General features: G+C 41.3%; 1 protein-coding gene across 2 annotated transcripts in view; it reads right to left on the minus strand.

The window, feature by feature from the left end:
* Sgpl1 (sphingosine-1-phosphate lyase 1) overlaps positions 1-15,929 on the minus strand; it is a 49,602-nt gene that overhangs the window by 8,556 nt on the left and 25,117 nt on the right. For both annotated transcript variants that reach the window (XM_057751823.1, XM_057751824.1), the window contains exons 4-8: positions 13,474-13,541; positions 10,186-10,333; positions 7,004-7,080; positions 5,319-5,447; positions 1,000-1,088 (exon numbers count right to left, since the gene is read on the minus strand). In XM_057751823.1, the coding sequence (XP_057607806.1) occupies positions 1,000-1,088; positions 5,319-5,447; positions 7,004-7,080; positions 10,186-10,333; positions 13,474-13,541 (511 nt within the window). The remainder of the gene's footprint in view (positions 1-999; positions 1,089-5,318; positions 5,448-7,003; positions 7,081-10,185; positions 10,334-13,473; positions 13,542-15,929) is intronic.

Below are 15,929 nucleotides of genomic sequence, written 5' to 3' on the forward strand. Positions count from 1 at the left end.
TGAAGCATAAATTGCTTCAGACAGGAAAAAGCTACTAGACAGAGGGTTCAGATGTGGGTGTATGAGGCAGACCATCCCAAAGGACCGCTGAGAGAAGCAAGATGCAGATAGTAAGGCTGCCCAGCAGAGAGAGGCAGCCACACCTCAGTCCAGAGGGGCCTGCCTGCTCTGAACAATCATCAACCTATGAAAAACTAAAATCTGTCTCTCCTACATGGTTACAAATAGTTTTTGAATAATGTTCAAAGAGAAAACAGAGTCACAGGTACATATCTGCTTCCAGATATCCCCATTACTCCACTCTCACCATTACTGTTTCCGTAAAAGAGAAAATTCTCTACAATGACTAAGTGCCAAGCACCAAAGGTTCACATGTGAAGATGGTGGTAGCAGCCAGGTTTGTTCTCTTGGCAAAGTGAGTCAGTTTGATGACATTCAGAGCAAAAACTACTTAGTTACCTATGCTTGGAGAAAAAAAAAAAAACCAAAAAACCAAAAAACCACTAGCCTATAATATCAGTACCCTGCATAGAGGTGGACTAGAACAAAGTCAGCCAAGAACCAAAATTATATCCACACCAAAAACAATAATAGTAACTAAACCTAAAAATACAATCATTTTTAAATTCTTTCTTCTAGAAACATCTCTCAAGTGGAAATGTTCCTACTTCAGGTAGTCACTTGAGAAACATTCACTGAGCTATAGTGCAAACAGAGTTTCCTTAGGCTCTGGATAAACTAAAGACAGGGTCCTCTAGCTGTCTCTTTTGGAAAAAGGATGTCATTCTCGCTGACGGTGTTCACTGTGTTTAAGCTCACATAACCAACTGCTCCATTTAGAAGACTATTGGATGAGAAGGGGTTAAGGGGGAGGTAGAGGGGCTGGGCCAGGGAGAAAAGGCTGGCATTGTAGGAGGAAGAGAAACAGACTGGGTTCAGCTGACACTGTACTGCCTCAAACAGACAATAATCAGAGGGGAAACACATACACATACATACATTTCTGGAGTTTTGATCCCCTTCTCAAAGGCCAAGTCCCGATAAGCTTTGCAAGCCATCAGGATGCTTTCTGTGCCCCCAGATGTCATCTATGTGAAGAAAAGAAGTAAGTTAAAGACAGGGATCAGGAGGTACAACTCCCTTTGACCTGGAAAATGTTTGGTGGAGAAACAGACAAGGACATGGGCAATGCTGCAGAGCGGACACTGTCCAGAAGGACAGTGTGGGTCAGAGACGAGGGATACAGGTGTGCCAGGGTCCAGCAACTAACGCTTCTGAAACCCGACCTGACATTCAGTAAACACACCCTATTATTACCTTTCAATAATATCTGAGCTTGAATAATTTCCCAACAAGCTGAAGGCTACCACACTGAGCTAGTAGGATCTTATACTCAACATCTCTGAAGAGTCCTACACTCTTGGGTTTTTCTTTTCAAAAAGAAAACTCAAGATCCTAAACAATTCATTCAGTGTTACCCATTATATCTGTTGATAAGTAAAACTTTCTGTACTTTGGATTATATATTAATTAGAGCTAGAATGAAAAAGTATTACTGAACCTTCCTAACATCTACATACAAGATAAAAATACCATGGTATAGAATCCCAGTGGTCAAGAATTAGGAAAAAAATTAACTCAGGAAATTAAGTAATTTTCTTTGACTCAGGAAGCCTTTTATGAAACATGTGACCACCCTCCCTAAAATAGCTCACAGAATGGACACAGGACCCTTGTTTGTAAATCTCTATGCTGGAATGCTGGACGGTGGTGGCGCACACCTTTAATCCCAGCACTCGGGAGGAAGAGGCAGGCAGATCTACAAGAGCTAGTTCTAGGACAGGCTCCAAATCCAAAGCTAGAGAAACCCTGTCTTTAAAAAAAAAAAAAAAAAAAAATCTATGCTGGAAAAGACAGACTGCTAATTGAGATTAACTCAACAAGTCAGCAATGACACTCTGTGGTCTAGCCTAATACCCCAGCGTTGTCACATGAGATACCCAGGCAGCTGAGAAAGTACCAGGCCTTACATACAAGTCTGACAATGACCTAAACAATAACATTTCCTAATTCCCTAGTCATCTGCATCATGTGTCCTGTCTTCAGGATAGAAATGTAACTACAAATTAAGAAAACAGGCCACAAGTCACTTGTGTCTATCAACTTTTTTCAAAATATATAAAAATTTACTCTGAGTTATGTGTTTAAGAACATAACACATTTCCTTTCAGATATGGATGAACATGGTGGTATTTATGCAAGCCAGCCAAAGCACCTATAATCTGATTTTTAGTATACGAATTTGTCCTCAAATCCATTGTGAATGAGGTAAATGAAGTTACTATAGGGAACGATACTTTGAAGCAGAAGAGAAAGGCCTGAGAAGTGTTTAAGACCCACACCTAGGCTCAGTCTAAAGATTTCCCTTTAATTTGGCCTAATCTTGCTTCTCAACAGTGAATCCTTTTTCACCAGGAACAGCTCATCAAGAGAGGCACACAGAGAGATGCAGAGACAGAATGAGAATGAGACTAAGGGAGGGAGGGAGGGAAACGAGGAGAGTACTCTATAGAAGTCTAGACACAAGAAGGGACAGACTGGAAACTGAACGTCGTCCTGGTCTCTGCCACACCACAAAGATAACTGGAAAGAGATGAGGCTTCACTGCAGCAGTAAACAGTACTTAGGGCTGTGTTTCTGTAATAATATGGAAGACTGATTACTCATTACCTGAAAGAAACCAGAAAGGAAGGAACAACAACGGCAACAACCCCAAGAGCTCTGCGATGATCACCACCAAATACGGAAAGAGAAGTCTATGTAATAAAGTTCAAACACTGGCAGAGAAGAGTAGCACAGGACAGATGCAGAAGTACAACCAAATGGTGCCTAGTCGGCCCTGGGAATCAGGCTGTCTGCAGAGTCTTGGAAAGTCTCCCACTACACCCTCAGAGAAACAGGCTTCCCTATCCTCTTTCTGTGTGTAGTGGACATGACTGATGGGGAGAAAGAAGCAACACAAAAAGACAGCAAATCTTACTGTAAGAGTAAAGATCTCAGGGATTCGTGGTGGATTAAATCTCAAAGTAGACTACCCTCTTGCAACTGCGCGGAGAGAACTTTTAATAGAATCTCTGAAGAATAGACCCTGAAATTCTAATAGAGAAGGAACAAGACTTCAGCCAGCCGGGCAGACTAGTCACCCACCTTGAGTCAACACAAACAGACCACCAGGAGAGATTACTGCAGAACCAGGATGAAGCAAATGGCAACTACTGTAAATATAGGGCTGGGTATGAAAAATGAAAGCCCAACTCGTAAGGAAACAGCTGAAGCGGCTTCCTTATAATGGTGTCTCACCGCAGCAATTCTGGTCTCAACCTATGTGTTGCGACCACGGAAAAACACATATATCTGATGATCTTAGAAGCCCCCAACCACAAATGTACTTTCACTACTGAGCAGAAGGTGTCTCAGTTCCTCAAGACCGTTGGAAATAAGTGTTTTCTGATAGTCTTGACCCACAGGTTGAGAACCACTGCTCTATCACATAATCATAAGATCATAATGAATGCAACAGGAAATCAAAACCAGACAACAAAACAACAAAATGAGACAACAGATCAACAACAAAATAGCAAATGGCACTCACAGAAGGAGTAAATTTGTCAAGAACAGCAAGAAACAGAATAAGCACCCCTAAAAATAAAAAATTATCACTCAAAAAAGATCCGAGATACACTTATAGTGAATCCAGATCTTTTTTTTTTTTTTTTTTTTTGGTTTTTCGAGACAGGGTTTCTCTGTGGTTTTGGAGCCTGTCCTGGAACTAGCTCTTGTAGACCAGGCTGGTCTCGAACTCACAGAGATCCGCCTGCCTCTGCCTCCCGAGTGCTGGGATTAAAGGCGTGCGCCACCACCCACCTGGCCAGATCTTTTTAAAAAAGGTAACAACAGGGGGCTGGAGAGATGGCTCAGAGGTTAAGAGCACTCACTGGTTGCTCTTCCAGAGGTCCTGAGTTCAATTCCCAGCAACCACATGGTGGCTCACAACCATATGTAATGAGATCTGGTGCCCTCTCTGGCCTGCAGGCATACATGCAGATAGAACACTGTGTACACAATAAATAAATAAATCTTTAAAAAAAAAAAAAAGGCAACAACAGAAAGACCAATGCCACTCTCTACTTAGAGAGCTGTGACATGTAGTCAATGCCTGAACAGCTGGAGATCCAAGGAAACATGCAAACACCTGAATAGCCTAGAAAAGATGTGAGGGTGGGACTGGAGAGATGGCTCGGTGGTTAAGAGCATCTGCTGCTCTTCCAAAGTACTTAGGTTCGATTCCCAGTACTCATATGGCAGCTGGTAATTGTCTGTAACTCCAGATCCAACTTCCTCACACAAACATACACACAGGCCAAATACCAACACACATAAAAATTAAATTAATAAATAAATTCTTAAAAAGATATGAGGGTAAGAAGATTCAGAGGGCAAGGGGCTTTCCATTGATTTCGCCCTGTCATATAAGAAAAATATGACGGAGTTTCTATTTCCAGCAACATACAGTTAATACCCTAAGCAACTTTTCTAACATTAAAAAACTAAAAAGTTAGTTTGACAAATCATTAAAAATTATATCCATCACTGAATTAGCATTAAGAACTAGCTAAACCCTAAAACAAAGTACAACCAAACCTGGATCGTCCCCTCTAACAGTGCATGGACCAGGGGTTTGCCCAAGGTCACAGTCCAACAGGAGACTGCAGAAAACCCCAAACTCCCCGATGTACAAGAAATAAAACCTTGCTAATGTGGAAGGTGACTTTTTTCAATGTGATGTTAGGGTTAAGAAAAGCACTTTAAGAAAAGAAAAAGCAGAAAAAGCCAACTGCCAACAATCACAGCACTAGGGAAGAGGCAGGGGTTTCAGGAGTTCAAGGTTATCCTCAGCTACAAAGGAGGTTCAAGGTCAGCCTGGGCTGTGAGACTCTTTCTCAGAATACCAAATAGAAATGGGGGGAGGGGTAATAGATCAATAGATATGTAGATGAGAAGAGAAGGAGAAAATAGTCAAGTAGAGAAATGTGGCAAAATATCTGGTGAACCCAGTGTTCTTTAAACTGTCCTAGCAACTTTATATAGGCTTAAAGGTTTTTGAAAATATAAAGTTGAGGAGGAAAAATACCTAGAATATATACCAAAATGTTGACACTCTGGATTCCAAAAGTACGAGTAACATTTTCACATTCTACAACAATAATATAATAACTGTATAGTAGACTAATTTTAAATGTTCATTACAAGTCACTTACACATCCACAGGAATCTGGTCCCCCGTTGAAAAGGGAACAAGCCATCCTTACAATTTCTGCCTCTAACTTCCGTAGTCCAGGGAAGATGTCTGGATGCAGCGGGTTGCTCCAGGCGAACTCTCCATAAGCCTGCAAAGAAAGGCAAAGAGGTAAAATATGAGATAGACTGTTACACTAAATAAGGCGAAAATCATGCACTGAGTAAGGTTTTCAGGGTTTGGGTCCAACAGTAGGAACTGGAAAAAGGGTATGAACTATTCCCCAACTTAAAGATCAAAATATAACAGAAGAGACTGACCTGTACCTAAGTGATTTTACAATGTGATTAAGGGAAGTGTTAAAAGTATTCAACTGTTGCACCAATGGATCACCCTCACTTTGAAGTCATACAGCTTTGCCTGTAACTTTTTCAAATAAGCCCTCTGAGGCTCAGTTTCCTCACAGGCAAAGGGGACTAATGGTGTCTACCTTACAGGGTTCTAGCAATAATGAACGAAAACAATGAAACATGAAAAGCAATGACAGTTTGCCTACCACAAAGCAGCCACTGTTGTTGAATTAATATGTACTAAGGGACCCGATGAGGGACCTGCTAACATCCTGAGTGTTCTAGGTGTTTGGTGAGAGGAACCTCACGAGACGAATGGAAATTTATCCTATGGAACAGGAGGGAAAAAACGTGGACAAGCAAGGCACATGCCTACATGGGAGGTACCAGGGATGGCTGGAACAACAGGTAGAGTCTGAATGTACAGAGACACATCATTCATCCTGCATGAGAACCTGAGCTTCATCAACAGATGATGAAAAGTTTAAACACAGAATGATGACCAGGGTACTATATCAATATATAACTAAGTAAAACACTAAGGTGTGTGTGGTTTCACAGTAATAAACACAAGGCCTGAGAGATCACAACTTTAAGTGTAATTTCTTATAACAGTGGCTTTCAAAACTAAGCTTGATTATAAATGGAAAAAGCTACATCTCATTCTACAGTTAGGACCATCTTGTGGGGTATGCTCTGAGAACGTTATGATCGAGTAGCCTTGCCCTGACTCCCATATCAAACAACATTGGTTCTAGCATTAAAAACTTCTAATGAGCAGGGCACACCTTTAATCCCAGCACTCGGGAGGCAGAGGCAGGTGGATCTCTGTGAGTTTGAGGCCAGCCTGGTCTACAGAGTGAGTTCCAGGACAGGCTCCAAAACTACACAGAGAAACCCTGTCTCAAAAAAAAAAACAAAAAAAAAAAAAAAAAAAAAAATTCAAATGAAACCCAGCAAAGTTCCAGCAGCACTTAGGAGGCAGAGGCAGGAGGATCTCTGTGAGTCTGAAAGCAGACTGGTCTACATAAGCAACTCAAGGACCGTCAGGGCTATATACAGACCCTGTCTCAAAAAACATGAACAGTATCCTCAAATGGCAGGCTCCTTCACTAGGAATATGGCTTCCTTAGAGGACCCTGTAAAGTCCAGAGGTATATATGACATTTCACCTTTTCACAGTTTGAAGATGCATTTGGCAATGTTGTGTGCATTCACCCATTTTCGTGAGAAGAAACTTCTAAACTGCTATGGTTTCATTTCAACAATAAAATTCCCTTAAGTGATATTATTATTTCTATTATGACTATTAAATGAACTAGGAATGGCACCTATGCCACAAGCACCCAGTGTTCACCTGCACCAGCAGCTCTGTGAGCTTCGGCTCCCCATTGTACACAGCTCCCGAGGCTTTCCCTTCTTGCCAGAAGACATCTGCAGAAAAAAGTCAAGGTCCCTCAGTCAGGAGCAGGCATCACTGGGAAGACAGATAGTAACACAGACAGGATAGACAAAAAACTTTAGAGCATATGGGGAAAAAAATTTCAAGAACCAGACATATGGCTCAGCAGTTAATATGTATTCTCTTGCAGACGACCAGAGTTCAGATCCCAGCACCCACATCAGGCAGCTCACAACTGTATCTCCAGCTCTAGGCGATCCAATGCCCTCTTCTAGCTTCTGAGGTGATCTGCACTCAAGTGTACACATTCCCACACAAATGCAGTCCCATCCATATAAATTTTAAAAAATTAAAAAAAGTAAATGAATAAGTTGAGTGGAAATTCAATGCTATTCTTATGTTAAAAACTAAAAGAATTTCAATAATGCTTTACCACAGCAAAATAGAGACGAGATGAAAGGTTATTCATCAGTGTCAACGACTGCGGGAAAATAGGAACTGCATCAAGGTATAACTAAGACAGACAGTAAAGCTCCCCTCACCCTCAGCTATTGTCTCTAAACATAAAAGTCGCCCTTTGCCTCCATGTATTTCCTGTTCTCCATATGACCCTGTTCTGCAGTAGCTTCCCCATCCCCTCATTTCCCTATCGTCACAGGAAGTATAGGAACTGCTCTAAGCAGAGCTGATAGAAATGAGCAAGTGTGAAATCTCACTATACAAACTCCAGAGCTGCAGCCAGAGCACAAAGCGTACCAATAGAGGAGCACCTCCAGCTCAGGCCCCACCCTAATACACGCCACTGAAATAGCCACTTGCCCATGCCATAACATTCAAGAGTGGCATGGAGGTGACCATGAGACAAGGCAAGAAGGGTTCCCCACAAAGTTCCACTTGCTCTCCCAGAAAGGTTACGCATTATACTAACAAATCTGTTGAGATGGGTCCTTCGGCTCTTTCTGCTATCACAAAGCTGCACCCCATTAAAAGTGGTCCGTGAGAGGGGTGTTGCAGAAACACACTAACTAAAAAGCGCAGGGAACAACCGGCCCTCCGAAGCCCAGTTCTCCAGTTCTAACAAGAGCAGCCATGCGTCTTTATCTACTTTCACTCTTCCTTCAGGACATGGCTGTGTACCACACGTGTCTTCAGGCCTGTGGTCACCACGCCTACGGACAGACAGGATGCAGTTTCACATCCTGCTCTTTAACTATTCCAAAGAATATAGCAGGGTTACGACATAAGAAACGAAGGAAGCAATGCAGCAACGCGCCCTGAAAAACACAGAAATCTACACAATGCAGGTCCCAGGGTTGCTAACTATTCCGTATCATCAAATCCTAGACCAGGCGTACTCAACACCTTGTATACATTAAAATATGGGCACTGTCATCTACAAACGTGTTGAGCCTCACACACAGCTATCTTGGGAAACATGTTTCCATGGGCTACAGGTTGGACATACTTGTACCCGACTATATTTAATTCTACATAATATCAAGAAATCTACAGATATCCATTAGAAAATTTAAAGGCTGTTTGTCAAAGTGCAATCGGAATTGAGTCCTAGAACAGAAAAATGGATATGAATAGAAAAACTAATTAAACAGAATCTGTTCCTAGTTCATAGTGCTATATGAGCGCTTATTTTTCTAGTTTTGACAAATGTGACATGCTTTACAAATAGGGTGAGGAGCACACAGGAAGCTGCTATTCCATTTTTGCTACTTATTTATAATTTAAAATGTCAAACTAAAAAGCGTATTTGGAAGGAGATGTTGCCCAGTTGGTCAGTGCTTGACAGGCATGTACTGGGCTGTAAGTTCAGTGCTAGCTCTGCATAAATCGGGCACAGTGACACATCCCGCAATCCAAGCTTACGGAAAGTGGTAACAAGAAATCCAAATATTCAAGGTCATCCTCAGCTATATTAAGACCCTGTTTCAAAAACCAAAAGGCTTACCTATAACAGACATGTATGTGTTTATGTTAATAGCAGCAACAGCAATACTTAGCACTTACTAAACAAGTATTTAATGACATATGCCAGGTACTACATGTTTTCATGTATGATTTCCTTTCATCTTTTTTTAAGATTTTTTTTTATTATATATACAGTAGTCTGCCTGCATGTATGTATGCCTGAATGCCAGAAGAGAGTACCAGATCTCATTACAGATGGTTGAGAACCACGGTTGCTGGGAATTGAACTCAGGACCTCTGGAAGAAGAGTCATTGTTCTTACCCTCTAAGCCATCTCTCCAGCTCTCCTTTAATCTCTTAATCTGACTTTTAGGGAAGTAGAGGTTGTAGAAATAAACTGGAGAGCACAAAAGGTAAATGTCTCTCCCAAGGTCATATTAAAGTTGAAAGTCTAGGCATTTGTGAACCTGAATGATTCTCCGGTTATGCTCTTGAAGATGGTATGTGTCGATGCATATAGAAGACCAATACATCTGTATAACTCAATAGGTGTAGACAAATATACACCCATACAGATCAATTGTACATTCATCCACCAACCACCTACCTATTTCTTTTTTTTCAATTAACTTTTTTTTTTAATGTTTATAGGTGTTTTGCCTTCATGTATGTCTGTGTACTTACCCATGTGCATGCCTCACGCCAGGGAAGCCAGAAGAGGTATCTGGATCCCCTGGAACTAGAGTTACAGATAGTTGTAAGCTACCAGGTGGGTGTTGGGAATTCCCCAGATCTCTGGAAAAGCAGCCAGTGCTCTTAAGCACTAAACCTCTAGCCCCTACCTACTTATCTTTATCATCTGTGTTCATCTTTGTTCATTTTTTAAGACATTAAAGTCCTAGTTGACCTGATATTACAAGACCTGGACTGGTCTTTGGCTTGCAGCAATCCTCTTATCTCAGCCTCCTAAGTACTGGAATTATGGGAAGCACCACCACACCCAGCTTTGTGCTCATCTTTGGATGGTGGAATTATAGAACTCTTCTGTGCCTTGAAACGGATACCACAACTTTGATATGAATTTTGATACCACAATATGCAATATGAAATCTGGTCTTTGAAGTAGGGAATGGGTCCTCCAGTACATGTGATCCTTGATCTACGTCAACATTAGCCAATGAGGGACAGAGGCAGCACCCTGGGCCAAGGCTTACCCATGGAACTGTACTCCTTGAGTTTCTCCAGAACCTCAGCCGTGCTCAGGCCCTGAGCAGGCAGAGCTTTCACATACTCTCTGTCCACCTTCAGGAACGGCATGTGCTTGACGAGATCCTTCTTCGTCTTCCGCAACTGCTCTTCGATCTCCAAGGATAAAGGAAAAACAGTTAACAAGAGGTAAAAGAGTGAAGTACAGAGAGGCTACCTCTGAGATCCAGTCAATGGCTCAACACCAGACACCGCATAGGTCTACTAAATTAGAAGGGATTTATCTTTTTTTTAAAGGAAAATGAACATTTTATCTCTTTAGCCGGTCAGGGTGTACAATGTCTCTTAGAAATTTAAGAAACTTGCTTTCCTTCTAAAAGTCGAAGATGTATTAAATGTCCTCCTTTGCCAGCTGTGCTGACATCACTAACACTGCACTGCACTTGGTTTGAACTGGCTTAAGCCAGCACTAGCCTGAGTGCGACATAAGACCTTTGTTGCTGTGTAGTCAGCATTGAGATTGACAAAGGCTGTCATAAAACAGGCCAAGCTACAGCAAAAAGGGGTCCTAGTTGTTTTACAATTGACAAATAACTTTAACAGACATTTGAAAAGTATGGAGATCCACACAGCTCCCAAGGTGCCTGCACAGACTTAAGAACTGTCAGAATGATTATACCACGACTCCTTAATCTCTAGGGGCAGCTTCACCCATCTGACCCAGAAATGCTAGGAGAAACTATGGTCCTTTCTGCCATGAAATTTATCAACTATGATTCTTTTCCATCCTCAAAGGAATACTTTCTGAGCCATTTCTTTTCATTTACTTACTCATTTACTCAACAAATATATGCTGAACTACTTACTACTACAGGCTAAGGATACAGCCACTAAAATACTAAAATTAAAAAAAAAAAAAACACAGCTGGGAGGTAGTGGTACACGTCTTTGATCTCTGACTTCAAGTCCAGCCTGCTCTACAAAGTGAGTTTCAGGGCAACCAGAGCTGTTATACACAGAAATCAGAAATCCTGTCTTTAAAAAATAAAACAAAAAACCAATACACAGTATTAAAAAAGCCCTCATCTCTTGAAGCTTGATTTTAGCAAGAGAGACAAAATTCTACTAATGGTGCCCAGGAGAAACAGCAAATTATGGACACAACATGGCTACTACTGTCGAGACTTGGGTGGTAAGTACGGAGAGAAAGGTTGTATGTTACAGTCAATATAGATGCTACAGTGCTGTAGCCTCAGCAATATAGTCAGTAAAGTCTAATGCCCAAGATCTCACACCAGTTTTCATTTTCTCAGCCCTGGCCATGGATGATTAGACTATGAAAGAAGTCACAGAAAAGTTGCTCCTTCAGCATGTCAGCACTGAGGGGCAGACCACTGGACAACGTTGAAGCATGCTTCGGACATAGAAGTGTTCTTTAAGTCATAAATAGATCATGTACAGTGACAATACATGAGAAACAAATTATGAGTGGTCATGCGTAGATCACTGTTTTAAGAAGGGAAAACAGAAACCCCCCAAAAAAATTCCATTGGGAAGTATATTAAAAAGCACAGCAAGTTCTTCCCATCACCAATTCTTACATCATTACATTATAAAATTTATTTTTATAAATTTATAAATTTTATACTTACATAAAATTTACCTTTATATTTAAAATTGTAACAAAATTATAAAATGCAAATGTTATGCTTAATTACCTTCTGTCTTTTCTACTAAAATGCAAGTTTCATAAAAGGAAAATCCTGCTGCTGTTCAACTGGCAAAACAGTTAAAAAAAACTAATATTGAGAACGTGTACATGTGAACGCATATAATAACTTCCTGTCTCTAAGCCTCAGAATCTGAAAAATTAAGGTACCTACATGGCCTCTAAGGATCTTCAATTCTATAATTTTATAAGTCTAAGAATAAGTTCTGGAATCCTAGCATTTATTTATTTCTCTCAAAACTGTCAAGGGGCTAGGAATGGAGCCCAGTAGTAAAGTGCGGCCCAGCATTTAGCACGTCTGAGGTCCCATGTATCATGGCTATCACCACTGCTGCCGCCATCACCACCGCCACCACCACCACCACCACCAACAATGATGCCATCACCACTGCTATTACCAAACCTCAACAAACGGAACATTTATGGCAGCTCTGCAGTCAAGAGCCTGCCTTACACTGAGGACTCAAGCCTCCACCCCCCACTGCCACCATCAAAGAAAGAATGTTTCTTTGGGAACGCAGCTCAGTGACAGACAGCTTGCCTTTTCTGTATGCGGTACCTGATTTGATTCTTAACACTGCAAAAAAATCAGTCAATCGGTTAAATCAAATCATTCTTGTAACTGAAGGCTGGAGACATTCAAATCACAAGGAATACTAATGGGGAGTCAGCCTGTCACAGAAGCCTCCCGTGCCCCACTCTAGCAGACTCAAAGTCACAAGTGTAGGAAAAACTGAAAGTAAAGCTGGGGAAAGCCAGAGCGGTAGGAGACATGTCAGAGCAGGGCAATCGGGCTCTGAAGACTCTCAGAACTCACAGGTCTTTACATCTTGCAAGGAGCCTGTCCAGCTTATCCTCCCTTGATAAAGAGTCCAGCCCTGAGGAGAAATCTTATCCCGCGTGAGTGATAGCAAAGAGGACAAAGTGAAGAGAGCAGGTCTACTGGAAAGAGGGCAAAGGGCAAGAAAGCCACTGCTATCTCTCGCACGTTTCCAACCCTGGAAATGAAAAATTATTGCCAGAGGCCTACCAGGTCTTGTGAATATAGTTTCCCTGGAACACAGGCAGGTTCATCCCTTACCTATCTTCTTTCTGGGAACCACAGACTCAAAAATGTTTCCTGTGGTTCTTTACAGAACGTTTGCCAACCTGTAATCTAATCCCCAGATGTGTATCCAAATTCAGTCCAGCCAAATATTGTTCTAAAGCACTCAGTCGGGTTTTCTCATTTCAAGTTGCTCCTTAACAGACTCCTCATCTCCCCTCTGGAGAAAGTGTTAAGGTGAGGATTCTCAAATGTGGCCTTTCCAACAGCGTAAGCCGATCCTCCTGCTATGGAGCCTCCAAACCACGCACTGGGAAGTGTTCAACAGCCGCCCAGCCTCCACCCATAGATGCTAGAAGCCTGCCATTAGAGTTGTCACCTAACCAGTTTCCATACACTGTCAAATGGCCCCTAAGTTTGGGGGACAAAAATCACTCCTCTTTCTTGAGAATATTTCTCTGGCAACAGAAAGAAGTGGTATACACACCAAACAGGGAAAGATCTGCACAGACTGTAACCTACCTTGCGTCCAATAATTGGCATCTTCCTTATTAGCCTAAATAATTTCTTTTTAAACCGTGACCATAAACCTACAAGAAACAAACAGTTCTATTAAGTCACATGAAATCCCACGGATATAACCTACTAGTCAGCAGACAGCAACTATCTAGTATTCAGTTGTCTTACAACTTCATTTCCTCCAGAGGGAAAGTGTCTTTCAATTTTTGAGTACTATAGCTATGTGCCCCTCCTCCACCCAGACCTCACCCTGCCCTTACATACACACTTTGTTTTCAGCATACACTTCTAGAGTTTGACGTATTTACCAGTAACAGTAAAGATAAATTCCCATTTATTTCTTTTTTCCTGAAGAAATAGTATAGCCTACTACTGTTCTAGGCTTGTTTCCTCCTTAGTATTAAAGATCAGCATTTCCTCATTCATTTCTGTCTGTGTATGTGCAAGGAATGAGCACATGTGTGCTCATGCTCAGCTATGTGCCGGCGTGCATGCACACGTGCATTCCATTAAAGGAAAGTTTTGAAATCTATTTAACGTTCTCCTTACTGAAGGACGCATTCTTAATTTTTGCTATTACACACCATGCTAAAAATAAGTAATCTTTTAAACATGCCATACCGCACACAAATGCTCTGTACGGATTCTTTTGTTATCCAGGAGCAACTAGGAGACCCTCACTCAGCTTTTATCCAAGGCATGAACTGAATTATGAACCTTTGATGCATTCCTAAGGAATCTAGGTAGCACAACTCCTAACTTAGTGCCACCCATGCATGTCTATGCCCTCAACTGGCACTCATCAAGGCCTGCCTGCATCTCTGCTTTACTGTGCTTACTTTAGGTAGCACTGTCCTTCTACTACTGTATCCCATCAACACTATAAATCCTGGCAACAGAACCACTGAGACCCAGACTATGATAAAGCAACAAGAGAGACTGAAGCCACTGATTTGTAAGCACCATTTTGTTTTCAGAATGTTTTCTCCTAGATATACAACTGATGTGGGATTCCCCTCTGTATACTATAAATATGTTTTATTGCCATTGGTTAATAAAGAAGATGCTTTCAACCAATGACTTAACAGAATATAGCGAGGCTGGTAAAGATATATAGAGAGAGCAGGCGGAGTAGAGGGAGACAGCATGTAGCCAAAGGAGAAATATGCTCGGGAACCCTACCAGTAAAACACGAGCCTCGTGGTAAAATATAAAATATTAAAAATGGGTTAATTTAAGATGTAAGAGCTAGCTAGAAATACGCTTAAGCTATTGGCCAAACTGTATTATAATTAATATAGTTTCTATGTGATCATTTCGGATCTGGGCAGCCAGGACCAAACAAACAGCCTCCATCTACATACAACTAAGCCTTTTTAAGTGAATTAACTATATCCCTTTTTCTATATTAAAAATTCTTGTGGGGCATGGTGGCACATGCTTTTAATCCTGGTACTTGGGTGGCAGAGCAGGTGGATCTCTGTGAGTTTGAGGCCAGCCTGGTCTACAGAGCAAGTTCCAGGATACCCAGAGCTGTTAAATAAAAAGACCCTGTCTTGAAAAAAAAAAACAACAGACCAAAACTCTTCTGGACCAGCAAGATGGCTCAGCAGGTAAAGGTACTTGCTGTCTGACTACCTGAATACAATATCGGGAACCCAAGTAAAGGTAGAAAGTGGAAATTGACAGCAGAGTTATCCTCTGACTACATGCATGCTGTGGCACACAAACACACATCATATATATACCTATACATACATATACACCTCCATAATAAATAAAGACTTTAAATTTCTTTCCACCATATGTTCCAGAATTACCCTCCTACCCTCAGAAGGAGAGCAGAGTTTAAAGATCAGCCAGATTTAACACTAGGCTAAGTTTCAAAATTTCAAGTGCACTACTACACTAAAAATAACTTGATTGTTCTACTATGTAGCATACTTTAATAAGACCAAGGGGGTAAAATCAATTCCATAATTCTAACAATTAATACCTAAGCCATCCATCCATCCTTTCATCCTCCTTCCTTCCCTCTTTCCCTCCCTCCCTCCTTCCTTCCTTAAAACTGGGTCTCACTCTATAGTCCAGGCTAGCCTGAACTTGCCCTGTAGTCCAAAACCATTTCCACCTACAGATTTTCTTGCCTCAGTTTTCTGAGTGTTAAGATTTCAGGCATGGGCTACAATGTCTAGCTTCTGAAGGAGTAACACACATTCTTACAGGTGTTCAACATTCCATTTGGAAATTACAAAATAAAAACTGGTGTGGGTGCATGTGGCAAGTCAAATGGAACTGATAATGTCCAACTAGTTTTAGACTATAAAAATTCCATTTTGTTTGATTCAATCAAATTCAGATTAGAAATAGACAGACAGTCATGTGATGGCTAATCTTGATTGCCAGCTCCTTTGTATTTGGAATCAACTAAGAGACAAGCCTCATCAGGGCATTTCCAC

Source organism: Chionomys nivalis, chromosome 19 (genome assembly GCF_950005125.1).
Source record: "Chionomys nivalis chromosome 19, mChiNiv1.1, whole genome shotgun sequence".
In the NCBI taxonomy this organism is placed as follows: Eukaryota; Metazoa; Chordata; class Mammalia; order Rodentia; family Cricetidae; genus Chionomys; species Chionomys nivalis.